At 40.8% G+C, this 20,031-nt stretch overlaps 1 protein-coding gene across 1 annotated transcript in view; it reads right to left on the bottom strand.

Annotated features, from left to right (window-relative positions):
• Positions 1-20,031, bottom strand: part of LOC121951252 (cadherin-18-like) — a 106,386-nt gene that overhangs the window by 70,302 nt on the left and 16,053 nt on the right. Inside the window, exon 2 of the mRNA XM_042497517.1 lies at positions 3,680-3,974. Within this exon, the coding sequence (XP_042353451.1) occupies positions 3,680-3,974 (295 nt within the window). The remainder of the gene's footprint in view (positions 1-3,679; positions 3,975-20,031) is intronic.

Below are 20,031 nucleotides of genomic sequence, written 5' to 3'. Positions count from 1 at the left end.
TTGCAACAACCTTTAAACAAACTTTGCAGGGGACTGTGTCTTGTTCCAGATCTGACGCTGCAAAACCGAACCATTTCCAAACGAATGAACAAACTGTGCCTCAGTCATTGTCATTAACACTTGCTGTCAAATCATGTGTGTGTGTCATGTGTGTGTATGAACAATGGAGGCCCAAAGAGAGCAGCGGAGGAAGATAAAGAGAAAATCTACCTCAAACTTCAAATTTGCATTCATCATCACCTAGCCCTCAGAGAAAATTACTTCTTGATCTTGGATCTAATAGTTTTAAAAGATCACATGGTGTGAATTTCTCATTATTGCAAGAAACACAATTAAACACAGAGAATAATCTCGTGGTAAAGCAAATGGAGCAGAGCAGAGCTTTTTCACACTGACAGTTTAGCACATGCTGGCATGGATGGTGAGGATTAGGGGAAGGCAGCACATGTTAAGGTGTAGAAAAAGACATCATATTCCGACAGGTAGCGAACACTGGACTCCCACATGAACCCATCCACCACTTCTACCCATTTTAGAATTGCCCTTGCATTCCTTATATTATGTTGTTTCAATGTTTCAACCTGACATGTAGAGAGAAGCAGTGAACCAGAGATATTTGTGTGTGTGTTTTTTGTTTTTTTTTTGCACTAGTGTCTGATTAAAACCTGAAATGAAAAGCAAGCCACAATCTGTTTCTTTAACAGTATAGAAAGAAGTCACAGCCCATTAGCCTGCCCATGTAGCTGCAGACAGGAGAAGCCAAAGATATTATCCAGCTCATTCATCATCAGACCTGCTCTGTATTTTTTCTCATGGCAAAGGCAGAGTAAACATGTTCAGTTCATGTTAAATAAAGGCTCCCAGAATGTTAAAATCCCTCAATAACTAAGAAATATTCATTTGAAATCACCAAACATTTTCCATCTTTGTGTTTTTGTTTTCAGTGTAACACAATCATAGGAGAACACTAAGGTACTCCTACCTGTATTAATACTGTAACCATTCACACTGTGCACTAATAGACAGTGAACTGATATTGCTTAGGGACCATCATCCTTTGTGCAAGGTCTAGGTCAATGTAATACAATACGGTCTAGTCAAGTATCTACCATTAGTATGTCTTCAGTGAGGAGGATTCTTCACTTTTATTTTTTCTTCTAGGACCTACCCCATTATCCTAGCCACAATTGCATATTGTTTTCCAGTATTTTCTTTCTAGTATGTATTTGTTTTACTGATGTGATGAATACATATCTGAGGTAGGTCCATTAAATAGCAGTGTGACAGCTATGGATCTATTGTATTGATCCTTTTCTAAAGTAAAAGTTATAGTAACAAGTCTTGTATTCAAAATGTTATTCAACAAAATATTCATAAAATGGAAGTTACACTGACAAAACTATTTCTTATGCAGATAAACAACAAAAAACAGTCAGTATTACATTATTACATGACATTTGGTTTTATTAATGATGCATGAACATGTGAGTAGCAATTTATTGTTTTAAATGGTCATTTTACCGACTAAGTTAATAGTTATACATATATAAAAATGTAATATATGACATTTAAAGTGAGTGAACCTGAGTGGTGTTACCATATATGATAACTATAAGGCAGTATCTCATGATGACATTCACAAATCCTTTGGGTATAACAAGATATAAGGTTATAATTTGAAATACCCACAGTAAAGTATCTACTGTTAATAGCTACTAATGTCTAATAAACAGTATTACAGCAGTAATCTGACTATTAACATAGCTCATGTATGAACTACACTGTGTGCCGCTTTAGAACTTCAACTTTTAAATGCCACATTTTTGTTATAATTCCACTGTTTTTAGATGGAAAAAACCCCAACAAAAATTTTTTTTTTTCAATATACTACATTGTTAGAATACTTTTCTTTGATTATCACTGCCCGAAGTGTGTCAGAAATTAGCGGCAACATTGATTTTTTATACATTATTTTTTGTGCAGTATCAAATACTCCCACTCATACTGCTCTGCACTCGGAAAAAATGAGTTTTATTGAGTATATTTTTTCAACCAACATCTAAATCATAATTATAAATTATCCATTAACTTTCAGAATTTTACCCCTTAAAATTCCAGGTTTTTGTTATGATGCAAATGTAAAAAATGCCAGTTTGAATGGGTTTCAATGGAGCATTTTGCACTTAACAGCATGAATGTAACAATTTAGTTTCAACAGTGTATTTTAGACTTATTGTAGGAGCTGAGTTGGAAATTCCAAGATAAAAAAAAGCAATCTTGCCAAAATGTATGTTATATGTATGAACACAGTCAAAATTAACTGAGAAAGCAGAGAAGTTGGAACATAGGTAGAAATGGGAGGTGTAGGCGATGAAGAGCAGAGTGGGAGGGATGAGGAGCAACTAGAAAGACACAGAGCCATTGAGAGGGATCAAAGAGACTCAGAGAGAAGAAGAAAGACAGGCTGTCAGAGGAATATCATGATCAAGAGAGAGAAAAAGACAGCAACTGAGAAGGAAGAAGTATGGACGGTATAATGAGTCCAGCTAGTGTTTGTGCTCTGTGAGCTGTCTGATTTTACAAAGTCCTGTTGCTTGATTGATGGTGGGAATAAGCAGGAGGGAGGTTGACTAGTCTCTACAATAGGAGAAACACTGGAAATCAGAATTAAATTTAAAAAAAAAAAACTAAAAATAAATCAACAGACCAGTATGATGTGCCTGCGGGACAATCACAGACAAGAGCAAAAAGACAACACAGTTAGAGTAATTTGGAGATGCTACAAATACAAAACACATATATTTCTCTTAATGTTTTTTGTTTTTTTCTTTTGCTCTTTTATGTGTTTTGTCCATTGGGGTCACTCCAGTGTATGGAATACATCTTAATAAAAACAGGAATGAAGGAGGCACATGTTAAGATGTAGGAAAAAAATCACAGGACTACTACATAAAAGTCCAGGGTTTGTGGGACCTATCTACCACTACTACCCATTTTAGAGGCACCCTTGCGCTCCTTATATTATGTTGTTACAATGTTTCAACCTGACATCATCCTGCCACATGTCAGGCGAATGCATCAGGTGCCATCTGGCCATCTGCCAGCATATAATAACACTGTAACCGGTTCTGTCTGGCTGTGTTCTCACCTGACGCCGTCCAGCAGCATTTCGTGTGCATGCGAAAGCTGCCTTTTGGTGTCAAGATGTTCCACCAAAAGCACTGTCATAGCAGCCCTATTTTATGAGTTGGGAATGAGAATAGCTGGGGTTAATGTAGTCTGGCTCTGAAGAGAGCAACGTTAAGTTTCACTTTTGGTTAAGATCTGTGTTAGAAAGGGCTGTTTGTAAAAGAAGTACTGTCCATGAGACTGGATACCTGAGACTTGAATTAAACTGCATGAGTTGTGTGAGAGTTTGTAAAGGGATGTTTTGATTAAGTATTGCTGTTGTTAAACCATGAGATAAACGAGAAAATTTTCTCTGTTTTTTAATTCTTCATTAACCAAGGCATGGGTTTATAAAGCATAACAAATGGTATTGAATTAATCTACAAATGGTCATTTGTTGGGTGAAATATTCCTGTATGTGAGTTATTTTAAATATTATTGGTTACACCCGTGTGTTCAGTCTACGTCAGTGTCTGTTTTCATGTAAAGGTGTGTAAGACTCCTGGCTTACCAACATCAGACATCTCCGACACAGTTGCTGAAAACGGTCCATCAGGGAATGTTGGAGGATTGTCATTAACATCCTGGACCTTGATGATGAACTCTGACTCTGCCTCCAGGGAGCGGTTAGTCCGCTGGTCGATGGCCTTTGCATGTAAGACATACTGGGACTTCCTCTCACGGTCCAGGCTCTTTGCTGCATGGATGTCGCCCGTTGTTTCGTCGATCAGGAAGATAGACCCGGCCCCCTCACCAGACAGGATGTAGCTCACAGAGCCATCCCCCTTGTCAGAGTTGGAGTGGAGCTGGAGATGTAAGAAGGAGATAATGAGTCAGGGAGGGAGCAGAAAAGTGTGTGATACAGAGTAATGGCCAAGTGTCAGGATGAGTGGTCAGTTCATAGTGAGGAGCAATGAAAGGCACAGTTATGCAATCAGGGAAAGAGAAGTAAAATTTACTGTAATGATTGAGCGCCTGTTCAAGAGAGGGAAACAGCGCAGTGGTAAGCCTGTGAGGCTTGACAAAACCTTCAGTGTGTGATAGCCGTAACAACATAACAGCCTGTCAAAAAGAAAGGCTTGTGTGTGTGTGTTGCTGGTGGTGGTGGTGGTGGAGGGCTTGGGGGGTTGTTAAATAACATTGCTCATTGCAATGAAGTGTTCTGATTTTCACAACTGTAAATACTGCATTATCGGTTAATCAATAATGATATGGGGCGGGTTGTACCATGACCCCCTGCTTAATATGTGCTTAATACTGCTTGTGGTGGGCCGGTTTGGGTCAACGTGCCAGGGCTGATCTTTTCGGCCCAGTTTAGCCCTGCTACCAGATTAAAAGCATAATTGTTGAGACTTATCTTAAGTGATCTCTGACAGCAAAGAATGACTACACAATGTCAGCTTAATAATGGTCGTAGTGTTTTGAGAACCTTTAAGAATTGTTTTCCTTCTTTTGCTGAGTATGACAAATGACACAATGTACCCTGTGACACTGACCAATCGGAGCACAGAGTACTCTTCTCTTGGCCACAGTGAACTCTTGAGAGGTTACCACATTACAGTGAGAAATGATAAATGCTAAATGCTAAATATTTGGGGCATTTTGCTACAACTTTTTAAGTCAAACCTAACAATTTATTCATCCTAATCTCGTGTTAAAAATTGTAGATGTGCTAGATTGATAATCTAATTTTGTACTCAAGGCTGCACCCCCTGACTACGATATAAGAAACTGGTCTGTCTCAAAAACAACAATTAACATCCAGGTAAAAGTGTATACTTAACAACCTGCAGTTTTGTTTTTTTGTTTTTTTGTTGTTGTTGTTCACGAGGTGTCTCGGTCCATAGTCTGCAAAAGTTCAGTTATGTTTCGTTACTTTTTGAAAATAGTTTTATAGGCTGCTACCCTAGATGCATTATGCCCTTATGCCAGATATTTCAAGTTACGTTTCATTGTTGTTGGATGACTTGAACCCAGTGCTGCTGTGTTCCATCTATTTATGAGTAATTTAGCCGAGGAACCAATAGCAGTAAAAGCAGGCTCCCTGGCATACGCTACGTTTTCTGTAAGCACAATGAGTTGCTGAGGCATGTGTCAATCATGCTGCACCTCCCCATCTCCTGCCCACAGCTCTCATTGGCCAAGCAAGCTCTCAGATAGGACTCTGATGTCCTGTCTTTGAGAGAGTTGTCAATACAGAGTGCAGCTAGTGTTAGCGTTGCCACTTTGTCAGGCTCAAGTGCAGTGTTAGGAAGGAAAACACACAGTCTATTGGCCAAAGTTCCAAATGTGGTCTCGACTTTGGGCCTTGCTCTTGACAGACAGCAATTCAACATTTGCTGTCCATGGTCCAGGTTTTGGGATGGACATAGATTCACCACGTCAGTCCAGAGAGGAAACACTGAATCTGTAACAAATGCATGAGGTGTGTTATGGCTGGCAGTGGCTCTGGAGAGGGAGCCCTGAGGTCTAACAAATAGCACTCTATCTGATACTTCCTGTTATCTCACCAGCCCGCTCTCATTCCCAACTTGTTAAATACCAATACTTGGTCAGTGATTTCAGCATCAGACACTGATACCAAAAAGCACTTGTCGCGTATGACATACTACCAGATGGCATCAGTTTGGGGCTGTCTGTAATGACATAATGTGCAACATATGGATGCTGGTATTTTTGGTGGTATTTTTTACTGTTTCTCAGGCGTTTAGCTGTTTGGATTAATTCTGTGTATTCTCGCCCTGCTGTTAGCCAATAGTTGGATTTTTTTTTCTAAAACAGTGACTGTAAACATAGATTGTATGGAGCCAGTTGTAGACTGGTAAAATGCTGCCCCCTTTATTGGAGCATATGGCCAGGTGTTTATCAGGTCACTCACACCTAGGCTATATATGCTAGATTTATTGATCATTTTTAAACAAATGTAAAAAAAAAAAAATTACAATTATCCTTGATTTTGCTACATCTTTCCTGCCAAAATCACTCATTTCAGATAACAAAGCCTTCAGAGGTTTGTGTCTTTGAGAGAAAGCTGTGTTTCAGCACATGGATTTGTTATTGGATTGTTGAATATTATTGAGGCCCAAGGAACATGGTGAATCTGCTAACAATCTGCAGCCTTCTCACACCCTGCTTTCCAAAACACTGTCGGATAGAACAAATAGTCGAAGGAGGCATACCTTGACGTAGTTGGCACCTTAAAATGAAAGAGAAACAACACAACATGGCGCAACGAGCTGCAAAGAGAGAAAGAACAAAAATCCACTGCTAGTATGAGCTCAAACAAAGCTGCAGTGTACAGACAAAGGAAATCCATCTCCCTGGCACCAAATAAAACATTTAAAACAAAAAAGGGAGACAGGAGAAGACAAAAGAAAGAGGGAGGAGGATAAAAATACAACAGCATGCTTGTGTGTTACTAAGCAGCAGCTGGTGAGTAAGGAGCAGCAAGTGACATTTTGAGGCTAAAGTATTTCCCCCTGTGCATGTCTCTGCGGCTGGAAGAACAAAGGCTTGTGAGGGTGTGAAATATAAATCAAAAGGAATGTGGGCGGGCAGGAAGAGACACTTATTAATTTAAACAGGTTAATTCTCTTCTGTGGGATTGAAAGGACATGCTACACTAAGATCCATCACTACCACTGAGAGCAGAGACATGCTGAGGTGCTTCACTTCGATCTGACAGGCCTCATCTAGTTTATATAACATCAGTGCATCTCTTTGTTAACAAAAATGAACAAGTGTAAAAAGGCTTTTCTGTGTGGGTTTCCTCTCGTCTGTCCTTGTGCAGTGCCATCATCAGAACTGGACCTGGTCCCCTGTGTTTTTCTGTGGCTGCACTCTGAGCCTAATAGCTGATGTGGCTCTAATGTAAAACAGGAATGTGGAAAGTGTGCAGAGAGCTCAAAGCAGTATGTTCTTCTGTCTACCTCCAATCAAATAATTGGACTCAATCTATTAAAATATTGGGGGTGCTGTCAGTGTCAGTCTGCCTCTGTATTTCTACATCTTCTACATCTACATATTGAGCTCCAGGTTCCCTTCTGCATCTAATATTTATGTTCCAGGATGCTGCTATCATGAAGTCAAGCAAATGGTGAGATTACACAGCATGTGGTTATGTTTAGGCAACACAAGCACCTGGCAATCAACGCCAGAACATCAACAAATTTACACGCTGGCATGGAGGGTTAGGATTAGGGGAAGGAGGCACATGGTAAAGTAGAGAAAAAAATCCATCACATTCAGACTGGAAACGAACACCAGGCTCCTGGATGAAATTCCAGTTTTTGTTTGACCCATCATGTGCCCTTCCTGCCAGCCCTGTAAGACGCCCTAGCACTCTATATTATGTTGTTACTGGCAATGTTTCAACCTGACGCTGTCCAATGGCGTATCATGGAGATGTGGCAGGTGCCATCCATCCATAATAACACTGCAACTGGTTCTGTTCAGGTTGTCATCAGATACATCCAGCTACGTTTCAAGTTGGCCTTTTGCGTCAGGATCATATGGCGAAAGTAATGCAAAACCTGCCTTTATTCCTGTTTCCCCCACCACCATCAAAAACAGTAGGTTAATGCATCTGTCTATGCTCCTGACCAGGGCGCTGGCAGAGGAACTGATGTTGGTCCCCGAGTGCAACATGCCACTGCTCACTGTTCCACAAGGATGGTTAAATGCAGAGAAATTTCGCTGCAAAATGTGCATATGACAATCAAGAATATTCTTCTTAATAGATACACTATACATATAGAACTGCCTATTGAATAGCCTTGCAGTCAAAAATGCTTGCATATATTTAATGTGGGAAAAAAACAGTAGAAACCTCAGCAAGAACAATAGAGGAAGGATCCAGGACTGACAGATGTGCAATAGATGTTGTGCATGAATGTTGTGTGTGAATGGAGTATGTCCCTGTGTAAATGCAGCTCTGACAGACAGACAACATAGGACAGAAACAGTGTGACCATTAAATGGCACCAAAATGCAGTCGAGACTCAAAGTTTTTCTTACTACTCTTTATGATATGATTATTTACAAACATTTACATGCCAGTGTGGCAGAAAGTCCTCTGAGATTAACATGTAAAACAGAAAATCTACTGCATTTAGCACTTTGTGGGTGTAGATAGAAATATTTTTCATATTCATTACGTTTCTGGCATATGAGTTTCATATGTGTTGGTTGTCAAGTCAAGTCAAGTCAATTTTATTTGTAGAGCAAATTATCACAAAACATGGTTTGCCTCAGAGGGCTTTACAGTGTAAGACAGCCCTCTGCCCTTAGACCCTCACATCACCCAAGGAAAAACTCCCGAAAAAGAACCCCTGTAACGAGTGGAAAAAAAGGAAGAAACCTCAGGAAGAGCGGTAGAGGATGATGAGGGATCCCTCTTCCAGGACAGTCAGATGTGCAATAGATGTTGTAAATAACAAATGAAATACAACTGTGGCAAAAAGGAAAGAGAAGGGCAGGGGGGGGGGGGGGGGAGGGGGGAGAGAGGCACAGCAATAATATAAACAGATGCATGTCATAATACAATAACGATAGGTGCGAAATTATCAAATGCACTCTATGATGATATTGTGGGTCATTGTGGGTCTATGATGATATTGAAAAGAATCTCATGCATATATTGATACGGAGGAGTCCAAAGGCATGATCACAGCATCGGCGCAACCAGGACCAAGACCACGATCAGGGCGAGCGGGGGGTACAGAATCAGTGTAGCCACAGCACAAGTACAACCAAAGGCATGATCACAGTGCCAGCACAGATATCACAACGATCAGGCACAGCCAGGGTTGTGGCCAGGATCCGAAAAAGCTAGGAAACAAGGGAGCAGGAATGCTCCGGAGAGGCAACGGGATTAGCGTAGTGCAGTTCAACAGAACCAAGGTGGTGAACAGTAAAAAGGATAAGCACTCAATGAGGATCCTAGAGTCATTAATCAGCAATTACAACTTAAATATGAATGCCAGAGTGCAGTAATAGAAAAGAAAGAAAGAGAGAGGAAGCAGAGCCAGAGTGGCAGGTCTGAACAGACTCAAAACCACCCCCGCCGGATCAGGCCGAAAGCTCTGCCACCTCTCCCTCCTCCCTGTCGCATGGACGGGGATTTCAACTGAGCACAAGAAACTTGTGCTCTGGGAATATACACACTAATGAAACTAGGGTCACTAAACTGCTATTATGGCATAAATATAAAGGTCAGAGAGCAGTGTTAGTCCCACTGCTCAGGCACACACACACACACACACACACACACACACACACAAACACACACACACACACACAAACACTCCAGCTCTCTTTAATTCTTGGCGGCAACTGTATTCCCTGAACAGGGCGCTATTCATTAACTGATCTCGCCAAAACACACACACACACAGACTGAGAGTTTCACACAGACATATGCAGAGTCTGTGGACAGGGTGCATCATGCGGGACTGGAGGGAGCCAGTCATGTTGGCTGTAGCTCTTAGTTTGATATTTTAGACTGCACGCCACCTCTCATAGAAAATTATGGAATCAACCAGTGGCACTCTAAAGTCAATTCTTCCTGTCTGAGGAAACTGATAACATTATGAACATTATGAGCGGCTGTGGCTCAGAGGTAGAGAGGGTTGTCTTCTAATCGGATAGTCAGCGGTGCGACCCCCTGCTCCTCCAGGCAACATGTCAAAGGATCCTTGGGCAAGATACTGAACCCCAAATTGCTCCCGATGTGGCATCATCAGAGTGTGCATACGTATGAATGGTTACTACCTAGTAGGTGGCACCTTGTACGGTAGCCTTGGCTGCCACTGTGTGAATGTGTGTGTGAATGGGTGAATGTGACATGTCCTGTGAAAGCGCTTTGAGTGGTCAAAAAGACTAGAAAAGCGCTACACAAGTACAGTCGATTTACCATTTACCATATATATTTTAATGGTATTTACATAATCACTTCCATACTGCATAGTGACCCTGGAGCCATTTGTTTTCCTAATTCCTTGATTCTAGATGTCACCATAGTGCACTTAAACTGAAATGACCTGGCTTAAAAGACCATACCAGTGGTTAAATACATTTTAGGATGTTGACTACATGTTAATAACATCAGAGTTATATCTGCAATCGATGCCATGTATGACGGTCAAAAGCTCTGGACCAAGAAAGACAGGCATAAAGGGAAACAAAGATATAAACAAACTGTTTCCATGATAGTGACAAAAGAAGTAGTGAAAGAAGATATAGAGTTAGAAATAGGAGCAGGTTGTTTGAAGATGCATGAGTATGGATGCTTTAAAGAGATGAAAAGAGGTAATTGACCAAATTGAGCAAGGCAGGTTGTTCCAGTCAGATGGAGCTTTGAATTTAAATGCACGTTGACCAATTTCTTTACGGATTTTGGGAACAGAGAAAAACAGCTGCTCGGTATGCCTTAAGTTATATGAGGACCTGAATGGAGTTAAGAACTGTTTTAAGTATGGAGGATAAGTTAAGAAATTATATTCAAAAATAAGTTGCAACCAGTGATAATGTGTTCTTGATTTAGGTGATTACCAATTCAATAGCCCGTACATCAAGCAGTGATGAGCTCTGTAAGGACACCTCAAAACAAATCTACAGAGGCTGTTGTAGATTATGTTGAGAGGACGGAGGTTCGTGTCAGAAGTGTTCTGGTAAACTATATCTGCATAGTCAAGTATAGGGACCATTAACTTTAATGTGAAGCAACTGATGGAGTGATAGATTATTCTCAGACAACAGTTTATTTTCTTTATAACTGAACCAAAATTTGGCTTAAAGGAAAGTTGAGAATCAAACCAGAGGCCCAGATATCTAAATTCATCAACTTTTACCATCGGTTTTCCATCAAGGAAGTTAATGGAACAGTCAATAGATGAATATAAGGAATCTGGTCTTGTGCAGAGCAGCATATTATGAGACTTCGATTTATTCAGCAAAAGTTTGTTAGAAGGAAGCCATTTTTGAACTGAGTTCAAATCGGACTGTAATGAATGTTGAATATAAGAAATGTCAAAGTTGGAAGAGTAAATTACAGTGTCATCTGCATATAATTGAATGCGAAAATCATAACAAATTTGTGGGAGATCGTTAATAAATATAGAAAACAGCGACCGACCCAAAGATGAACCTTGAGGAACACCTTTGTCCAGGATGTTGAAGTCTGACTGGCAATCCTGATAGGAAACACACTGATGTCTGTTGTGAAGATATGAATTGAACCAGAGCAGAGACTGTGTTGAGAGACCAATGGCATACAGTTCGTCTAAAAGAAGGTAGTTATCGACCTTGTGAAAGGCTTTCATAATATTAATAAATATGGCACCTGTAAACATATTGCAATCAAATAATGTGTCTGTATGTTAAAATTGTTGAAAATTGACAATAATTATTATTGAAATGATATGGAATTGTACATTTTTGATTTTATTTAATACATATTACAATGTTTGGACCTTTACTGGGAGGAAAATTTAGTAACTGGACCTCTTTGAATTTTAGTTGAATACCCCTGCTCTATGGTTTGCCCCAGTGGGTAATCATGGTTATTAACAGTCAATGGCGGTTACTTATGAAAGTAATTTGCCTTTAATTCTGAAAACTCTGCTATGTTTTATAACAGTTATTTATTTAACATTAAACCAGCATTTTCTAAAATGTCTTTGCAGAGCTCTGGTACATATGTTGCCCTGTCCATGTCTTCAGCATTACTAACAGCCACACTGACTTCAACGACAGTGCTGAACATGCAGCCAGAACAAAAAAGGAATTGTTCCTGTAACCAAAAGTACATTTTCCATCACCACATGGTCTTGTATTTATAAAAAAAAAAGCACTTTATCCTACTAAATCAATCAGTCCCTCCAGGATTTTGCATGTTGTTTTTGTGATAATTGCTGTTTGAAATGCCTTATTTAGCAGCAACTGTTTACTAAATAATCATCTTAACAGAAACGGTAACCTTAAGTTACATATAAATGAGAATATTATTCCTCAGAAATAAACTTCGCCTTTTGACCTTGTTACAAAGGCCAGTGGCCACACCCTGTGGTTTAATGAGGCTACTGCTATGGCATTACACAAACAATGGGAATATTCTGAGCTGCTATAAAATTCTATCTACACATCACGCCGGGCACATGCACATGCGTCCTTAAACTTACAAATATGAACACTGCAGCAACAAGCACTTAGTTTCAGTCATTCACTCAATACTGAAAACATCTGAAACTGGATTACATGGGAAAAAAAAAGAATATAGTTCATAATGGGTACGTAACTCTGAAACACAATGCAAGCACACACCTCACTAGAGCCCTTGCTAACTTACATCATTTCCAATCCCCAGCATATATAATTAACAGCATAATAAATCTTCAAAACAGTGCAAGCCTTTTTGTACAGTGAGATTTTGTATTTTGTTTAAAGTTGCAATTACACAGAATCACATCATGATATGATGCATTTTCAGAGCCAATAAAACAAATATTTAGCAGGACAAACAGGTGGATGGGTGTGGAATGCCACTACATTGCCAGATACCAGAACTTGCCTTCTATAACATATGTGCAGTGTTTTACTTAAATGTGACCATACCTTAGTCATAGTTTGACAGGACAATCTTATATTTCCAACCTTTACTGTACAGCACTCGCTCATCCTAACTCATCACATGGTACTTGTTGTCAGTGATCTTCTGCATCTTTTATAAAGGAATTCTTCTGCGTCAGCTCAAAAATTTGGGATGTCAAGAAATGTACATGGTGGGATGACGCAGCACACCCTTATGATTACACAACATGAGCACATGGCAACCAACGCCAACCATCAAGATGGTTAGGTTTAGGCAAGAGGCACATGGTAAAGTGCAGAAACAAAAACCTTCACATCCACACAGAAAGAAAACACCAGACTATAAGCACACTGGCGCTCCCTATATGAAGTCATCAATAACAGTAACAGTGTTACAACCTGACTTTGTCCTTCCGCATTTCATGTGCACGCAACCAGTTCTGTCTGTCCACGTTCCCAAGTGACGCTGCCCTTGTTTGCATTCTGTGGACGTGCCCGGTGCCACACGGCCATCCACCTGCATAAAATAAAACGCCACCAGTTCTGTCCAGCCACATTCTTTCCTGACATCATCCAGCCACGTTCAGGTGGACACAGAAGGCGGTTCTAAGCGTTATCCTCATAGGCCAAAGGCACGGACAGAGCGGACATATTTGACAACTTCAGAATGAGAACGGACGACACTGTAACCATAGCTATCATGCTGAATACTTCAAATTCTACTATAAACATTATTTTCTACTGAAAGGGGTTATATTTTTGATGCAATCATACAATTAATTAGGCAGTTAATGCTATTGCAAACTGCACTTTACTAAAGTAGCCTGCCGAATCTTCCTCCCCTCCTCTACAACCAGCAACTGTGACATGTGACATGTGAACTGCAGATCCTGATTAGAACAAATCCGCTGCATTCTCAGCTGGACAAGCCCCACATTACAGTGCTGTTTGATGGAAAGGTCAATTCTACAGCTGTGCTGCAGCCATTGGACAAGATTACATCCAGTTGGGCAGGGAGAGGATGGATTAGTGAGGGAGGATGTGTGTGTTTGTGTGTGACATAATGTGGTGGCAATGGCCCTGTTTGTAGCAGGACCTGATCGGTGGCTGTGTTGTCTTGCATGGATGAACCCTAACTGCTTGTTATGTCCTGTCCAGGGGTGGCCCAGATATAACAGCAATTATTTTTTTGCAATGACAAATGAAAATTCTTGTGTATTAAAATAACATCTAACTTACTTAAGAATCAAATCTTACCTGAAGACATGAAATAACCAAAAAAGATCAACTAAAATTCTTGACTTCATAAACTGGAGAAAACAAAGTTAACAAAATCGCCACTCTATCCACACTACCTCAGGCTGTTCTTAGAAACTGTTTGTCTGTCTGTATGTTTTCCTGCAAAAAGTAATGCACCTAAATTTGCATATATCCTACATAATCACGAGCCAGTAATTCTCTGAGCCAGTGCATAACCCACATATTTTGGAAGGCTGGGATCATGTGACCAATGCATCGACAAAATTAAAAGAGCAGGCAGTCCTGAGCTGTCTGTCAGGACGCAGGTTGAGTCACAAAACACAGGACTTTCTCAGTTATGTATGTTTGTAACCATGTGAACTTTGGTTCATTTTGAGCTATGCCTTCACCAAGTTTCTTGTCCCTAAACCTAACCACAATTACGGTTTACATCCTGTCCATTAACCAATCATCTGCAAGAGTCTGTTGCTGATTCTACCAATGGCCAGTATGTCCTGGAGCACAACTCATCGAATATACATGCATATGAACACTGGCACCTTTCACGCCACACACTCATGCACCAACAGATGAAAAGAGCAGCTGCACCACTAAAACTACAGCCCCAACAGTGTATGCACTTTTTCATTTTAATGGCTTGACGTGAAGCTTGGAAATGCCATTTGCTTTCCCTGTTATCATTAATAAAGCAATTAACAGAACATGTTTGCCTCTTAAAGGAGCAATTACAGTGAGCCTTTAATACAGGGTGCAGAAATGATGATCCTAGCTGTGAGTGCTGCTACAGTTAAAGTTTTACAAGTCAAGTCAAGCCAGTTTTAGAAGGCCCATTATCACAAATCACAATTTGCCTCAGAGGGCTTGACAGCATATGACATCCGTCGATCCGAAACCAAAAGGGAAAGCAGGGATGATTCTTCCATGCCAAAGGAATCTGTTTAATACAGTAGTAAGCCTTAAGTCTTAACCAGGATTCTCATAAAATGTGGATGAGCTTACACAAGTTCTTCCTCTCAAGTTGTGATGTCTACATACATGAACTGTCAGAGCTGTCAGAGCAGGGAGGGCCTATGCATTAATCTGCTCTGTAACTTATTAAGGTGGTGACAGATGATCCAGTCTGATGATGTGATGATAGGATGCAGCCCATTCTCATTCCGAACTCCTAAAGTACCACTGCTTTGACAGTCACCTTTCGCATCTACCTGGAACATGGTTGGATGGCGTCAGCTGAGAATGCCGCCAGACAGAACCAGTGACATTGTTATTATATGCAGACGGATGGCACATACTGTCGTGCTTCTACATCCCACCATGTGCATTCATTGTCGTCATGATAATAGACAGCGAATACAGAAGAATACCTCAAACGATACAAGGTCACTGACAGCACCACCATGTGATGAGATGGGATGTGAACGTGTTGGAGTCCAGTTTTTGCTTTCTGTGTGAATATGATTTTTTTTTCTCTATACCTTACTGTGTGCTTCCTTCCCCTAATCCTAACCATCTGTGCCAGCATGTGCTTTTGTTGATGTCCTGGTGTTGGTTGCCATGCACTTGTGTTGTCTAAACATAACCCCGAGCAGTGTAATCTCACCATGTGCTTGTGTTGACATCACATAGAGGCATCCCAGCATATAAAGAGCAGACGCAGAAGGACACTGAGAGCGTAATATTTAGACGTGGAAGTCCACTGCAAAGCAGCAATATGTGACGACTGAGAAAATGTTGTAGGATGACAAACCTGAGGTGAAGTGGAAGGTATACACACTCTTACGCTACAGGTTCACTTACAAAATCCAATCTATTTTGTGTAGAGTTCCATTGGTGAGTTGAGGTTTAGACCCTGGTGTTTTATTTGCATGGTTGAATATTGATATCCGTTGTCACAAACAGGGAGAAAGCCTCCAGATATTGTGGGATTCTGTTCATGCCTCTGTCAAATGGTGTTTCAAGAGTAGGCTGGGCTGGGTAGCAGAAATAACCAGACTTATCTGGCTAATATGGAGACACAGAGGTCTAGTGTCCTGTGGTAGTAAAAGGAATTGTAAAGACGCAGTATCACATATACAATAGATTAATTATCTCTCAAGACTTCACTGAAAGGGCAACATGTGTGCACCCCATAGTAGACGACCATGTGGAGACTGGATTTTTGTTTGTGTGTGGCACACAGTGAGTCACTGCAGATGTTGAACTCGCTGACTGGGCCAATGCCCACAAACCACAAGCATAAGATGTCCAGATATTTTTCAGTGAAAACAGTAAAACCAGGCAGAATGGAGGAGGGAACTTCTGTCTGTAAATTCAACATGTTTTTATTCCAACTTAACATATTGTGCCACTCTGTCAGTGATCTTCTACTTGTGACATTTTAAGTATCCTTCTGTGTCTGCTCTTTATGTGCTGGGATGCCTCTATGTGATGTCAACACAAGCACATGGTGGGATGAAGCAGCACAGTCCTTATGTTTACACAACAGCGCCTGTCATGGTGATTGGGATTAAGCAACAAAGTCACTGATGATTAGGTTTAGGCAAAAGAGGCCCATGGTAAAGTGTAGAAAAAACACACACACACATCCACATGGGAAGAAAGTCAGTTGTTCGACCCATCCACCTCCCAACCCACCTGCCCTATGCTCGGGCTCCTCATAGTATGTCATTACCAGCAGCGTTATTACCTGACAATGTCCCTAAGCATTCTCAAGTCCATGTGTGTTGAATTTTGATGCGCCTGGTGCCGTCCAGCTGTCTGCCCGAGTATGATAACAACACCACTGGTTCTGTCTGAGCACGATCCCATCTGACATGGCCCAGCCACGTTGCCATAGCATTACAAACTAATGTAATCCCTGCAGCATTTAGGCAGCCATTTTTGACTGATTCAAACAAAAGAAAAACACTGCGGGGATCAACAACGTTACTCATATAGCCACAGTTACAAAACTCTTGTCTTTAGTAGAAAACAGGCTTCACGTACATGCTTAGTGGAATTGTTAGTGTTCCTTCTAAGCCCATTTCAGACCATAATTTCTGCTTTGACCAAAAAAACACAAAAGCCAGAATAATGATGTTAGTTTTTAACATTTGAAAGTCTAAAAGAACAAAGCAATTTCTGTGAAATTTCAGAGACAGAATTTCTTTATTAGTTTATATGTTTATAACTATAATATTGCATTTTACATTGTTTTGTTTTTGTTTTATATGCTGCTAAGAAGACACCCCAGAAGATGGGACAGTCATGTACAGCACCATCATTGTTTAAAGTAAAACACAATCACTGTATAACATTTTTTTTAATACATTAAAAATATTTAAAATCTTAGAAATTTCCCCAGCATTTATACTGTTTTGCTGTATCAAAAACATACTGAACTGTGCCATTTGGTTCGAATTGAAGCAAATCATGGATTTTGTGAATGACTGTACATAATAAATACAGATAACGTCTTAGTGCACCAGAATAGAAAGGTCAGCCTTTACCAGCCAATTAAGATCTGCTGCTGTGGCTGCCTCTGGCAGGATTTAGTTAGACAAACATACACAAACTGTTTTAATGCCTGTTGTTTCCCCTCAAAGACTCATAAAGGTAAACTTTACCTCAGGTACTGCAAAGGCAGTAATGAAATCAGAGAAATTATGCATGGTGTGATCCCTGGAATCAAGGACACCAGCCTGGATGGGAAGGCGCTGCTATTCATTGTCTGCTCAACTTGGTTGCCAACGAAATCCAAGCAGCTCATGTCACAAGATGTTCCCAATAAATGTCTTCAGGGGGCAGCTGGACTCAATCATATGTCAGGAGAAGCATGATATTTGATTGACAGAGCATGGTGGATAGAAAGGAAATAAGATGACATATGTTCACAACTACCTGACAGATTTCTCTTTACATGTTTTTGCATTATTTTTTAGCCAATGCTATGCTGGCCCTGGAGGAAGAGGAAGAGGTGCAGAAAGCTGAACTAGGGAGGAATCCCAGGAGAGAGCGTGTAAAAGAGAGGAGTGATGAGGCTGTACTTCAGACAGGGGTAAAGCTCAGCACAGTGTAACATTTACTGACCCATAAGGGGTCTTTAGACACAAGTCCTGCAGGTCTTTTTTTTTCATTTCCATTTTTTTTCCTTCTCTGCATTCACCCCTTGCCTTACTTCCTCTCCTCTCTCCTTTCATCATCCCTTCTTTCTTTTTCTTCAATTCTGCTTTGCCTTTCATATTCCCTTTCTTTTCACCCCCACTGCTACTCAACCTCTCATCATCTGCCCAGTACTCCTTTCATCCCCTTGCCCCCTTTCTACTCTCCTCACAATTTCTCATCTTTCATTCCTCACCCTGGCTTGTTGGAAAAAGGCAAAAGGAAAAGATGTGTGTTGTATCAGGTACCGATGAGATAAGTCAATATAATGCAGTAAGACTCTTCAGTGTATTGGATCCAATAGTAATAGTCCAATAGTAAAGTAACAACATACAAGGTATGAGGAACAAGGTAGATTTATTGTCATTTTTCTTAAACGTGGTTTAAGAAGAAATAAAATTTAAGTTGATCCTAAATCCTGCTACATCTTTTTGGCATTGAAGTAGGAGCTGAGGAGTCTCACAGCCTGGAGAAAGAAGCTGCTCTGTAGTCTGGTGGTTCGGCAGCGAATACTTCTGTATGTTTTTCCAAATGGGAGCAGGGTGAACAGACTGTGGCTGGGGTGGCTGCTGTCTTTCAGTATCCTTTGGGTTCTGGGCAGACACATCACCTCTCCAAGGTCGCTGATGCTCTGGAGATGGGAATCAGTGATGTTCTGGACAGTTTTAATCACCTGCTGTAGAGCCTTCCTGTCCTGGGTCATGCACGAACCATGCCAGTTTGTGATGTTTCTATGCTTTCTATTCTATGCTTTCTAATACTCCTCTGTAGAAGTAAACCAGGATATTGTGCTGCAATTTAGCCTTCCTAAGTTTCCATAGGAAGCAGAGCCTTTTCTGTGTTTTTTTAACCTGGGTGGTGATGTTTGATGACCAAGATAGATTCTCAGTGATCGTAATTTCAAGGAACCTATAGCTGTTCGGCTGCTCCACCTCAGCTCCACTGATGTAGACAAGGGCGTGTGTCTTTGCCACCTTCTTTCTAAAATCAACAATCAGCTCCTTGGTTTTACTGACGTTGAGCAGTGGGTTGTTCTCTGTGCACCACTCTGCAAAATTGTTGATTTCCTCCCGGTATTAACTCTCATCATTGTTTGTATTAAGGCCCTCGATGGTGGTGTCATCCGCATACTTCACAATTAGTGAGTGAGTTACACCCATGATTGCATTCCCAGACATCAATGTGTGAACAGAAGGGGGCTGAGCACAAAGCCCTGGGGGGCTCTAATGTTGAGCACTGATGTAGAGGAAGTGTGACTGCCAATTCAAACTCTCTGGGGTCTGTATGTGAAGAAGTCCAGTATCCATTTGCAGAGTGTTGTACTGAAGACTGAGTGAAGAGCAGTAGATATGGCATCCTCTGTGGATCGGTTGGTTCTGAAACCATACTGGTGAGGGTCCAGGCTGGCAGGGATGTTGTCTTTGATGTGCTGGAGAACCAGTTTCTCAAAGCATTTCATCAGGATGGGGGTAAGGGTTACATGGCGGTAATCATTAAGTCTAGACACAGCAGACTTATTAGGTACAGGGACGATGATGGCTAAGGCAGGAGGGAACAGTCTCGTGCGAGAGTGAGATGTTAAAAATGTCAGTTATAACATAAACAAGCTGATCACAACTGAGCATAATTTTGTAGTACATCCAGGAATTTTGTAGGGGCCACTGGACTTGTTTATATTCACTCTCAGCAGGAGTTTTCTCACATCTGCTGTGGTCACTGAGAGTAGCCAGTCCTCTGTAGGCAGAGTAGACTTCACAGCTAAGTCCTTATTGAAGAGGTCAAGGCAAGCATAAAAAATATGTTCAGATCGTCCAGCAGCATGGCATGGCAACATATGATGGGGGAGCTCCTGCTTTTGTAGCGACATTTTGAATC

The sequence above is a fragment of the Plectropomus leopardus genome, chromosome 12 (genome assembly GCF_008729295.1).
Source record: "Plectropomus leopardus isolate mb chromosome 12, YSFRI_Pleo_2.0, whole genome shotgun sequence".
NCBI lineage: Eukaryota > Metazoa > Chordata > Actinopteri > Perciformes > Serranidae > Plectropomus > Plectropomus leopardus.
The sequence above is the reverse complement of the archived record's forward strand: the minus strand, read 5'-3'. Positions and strand labels throughout refer to the sequence as shown.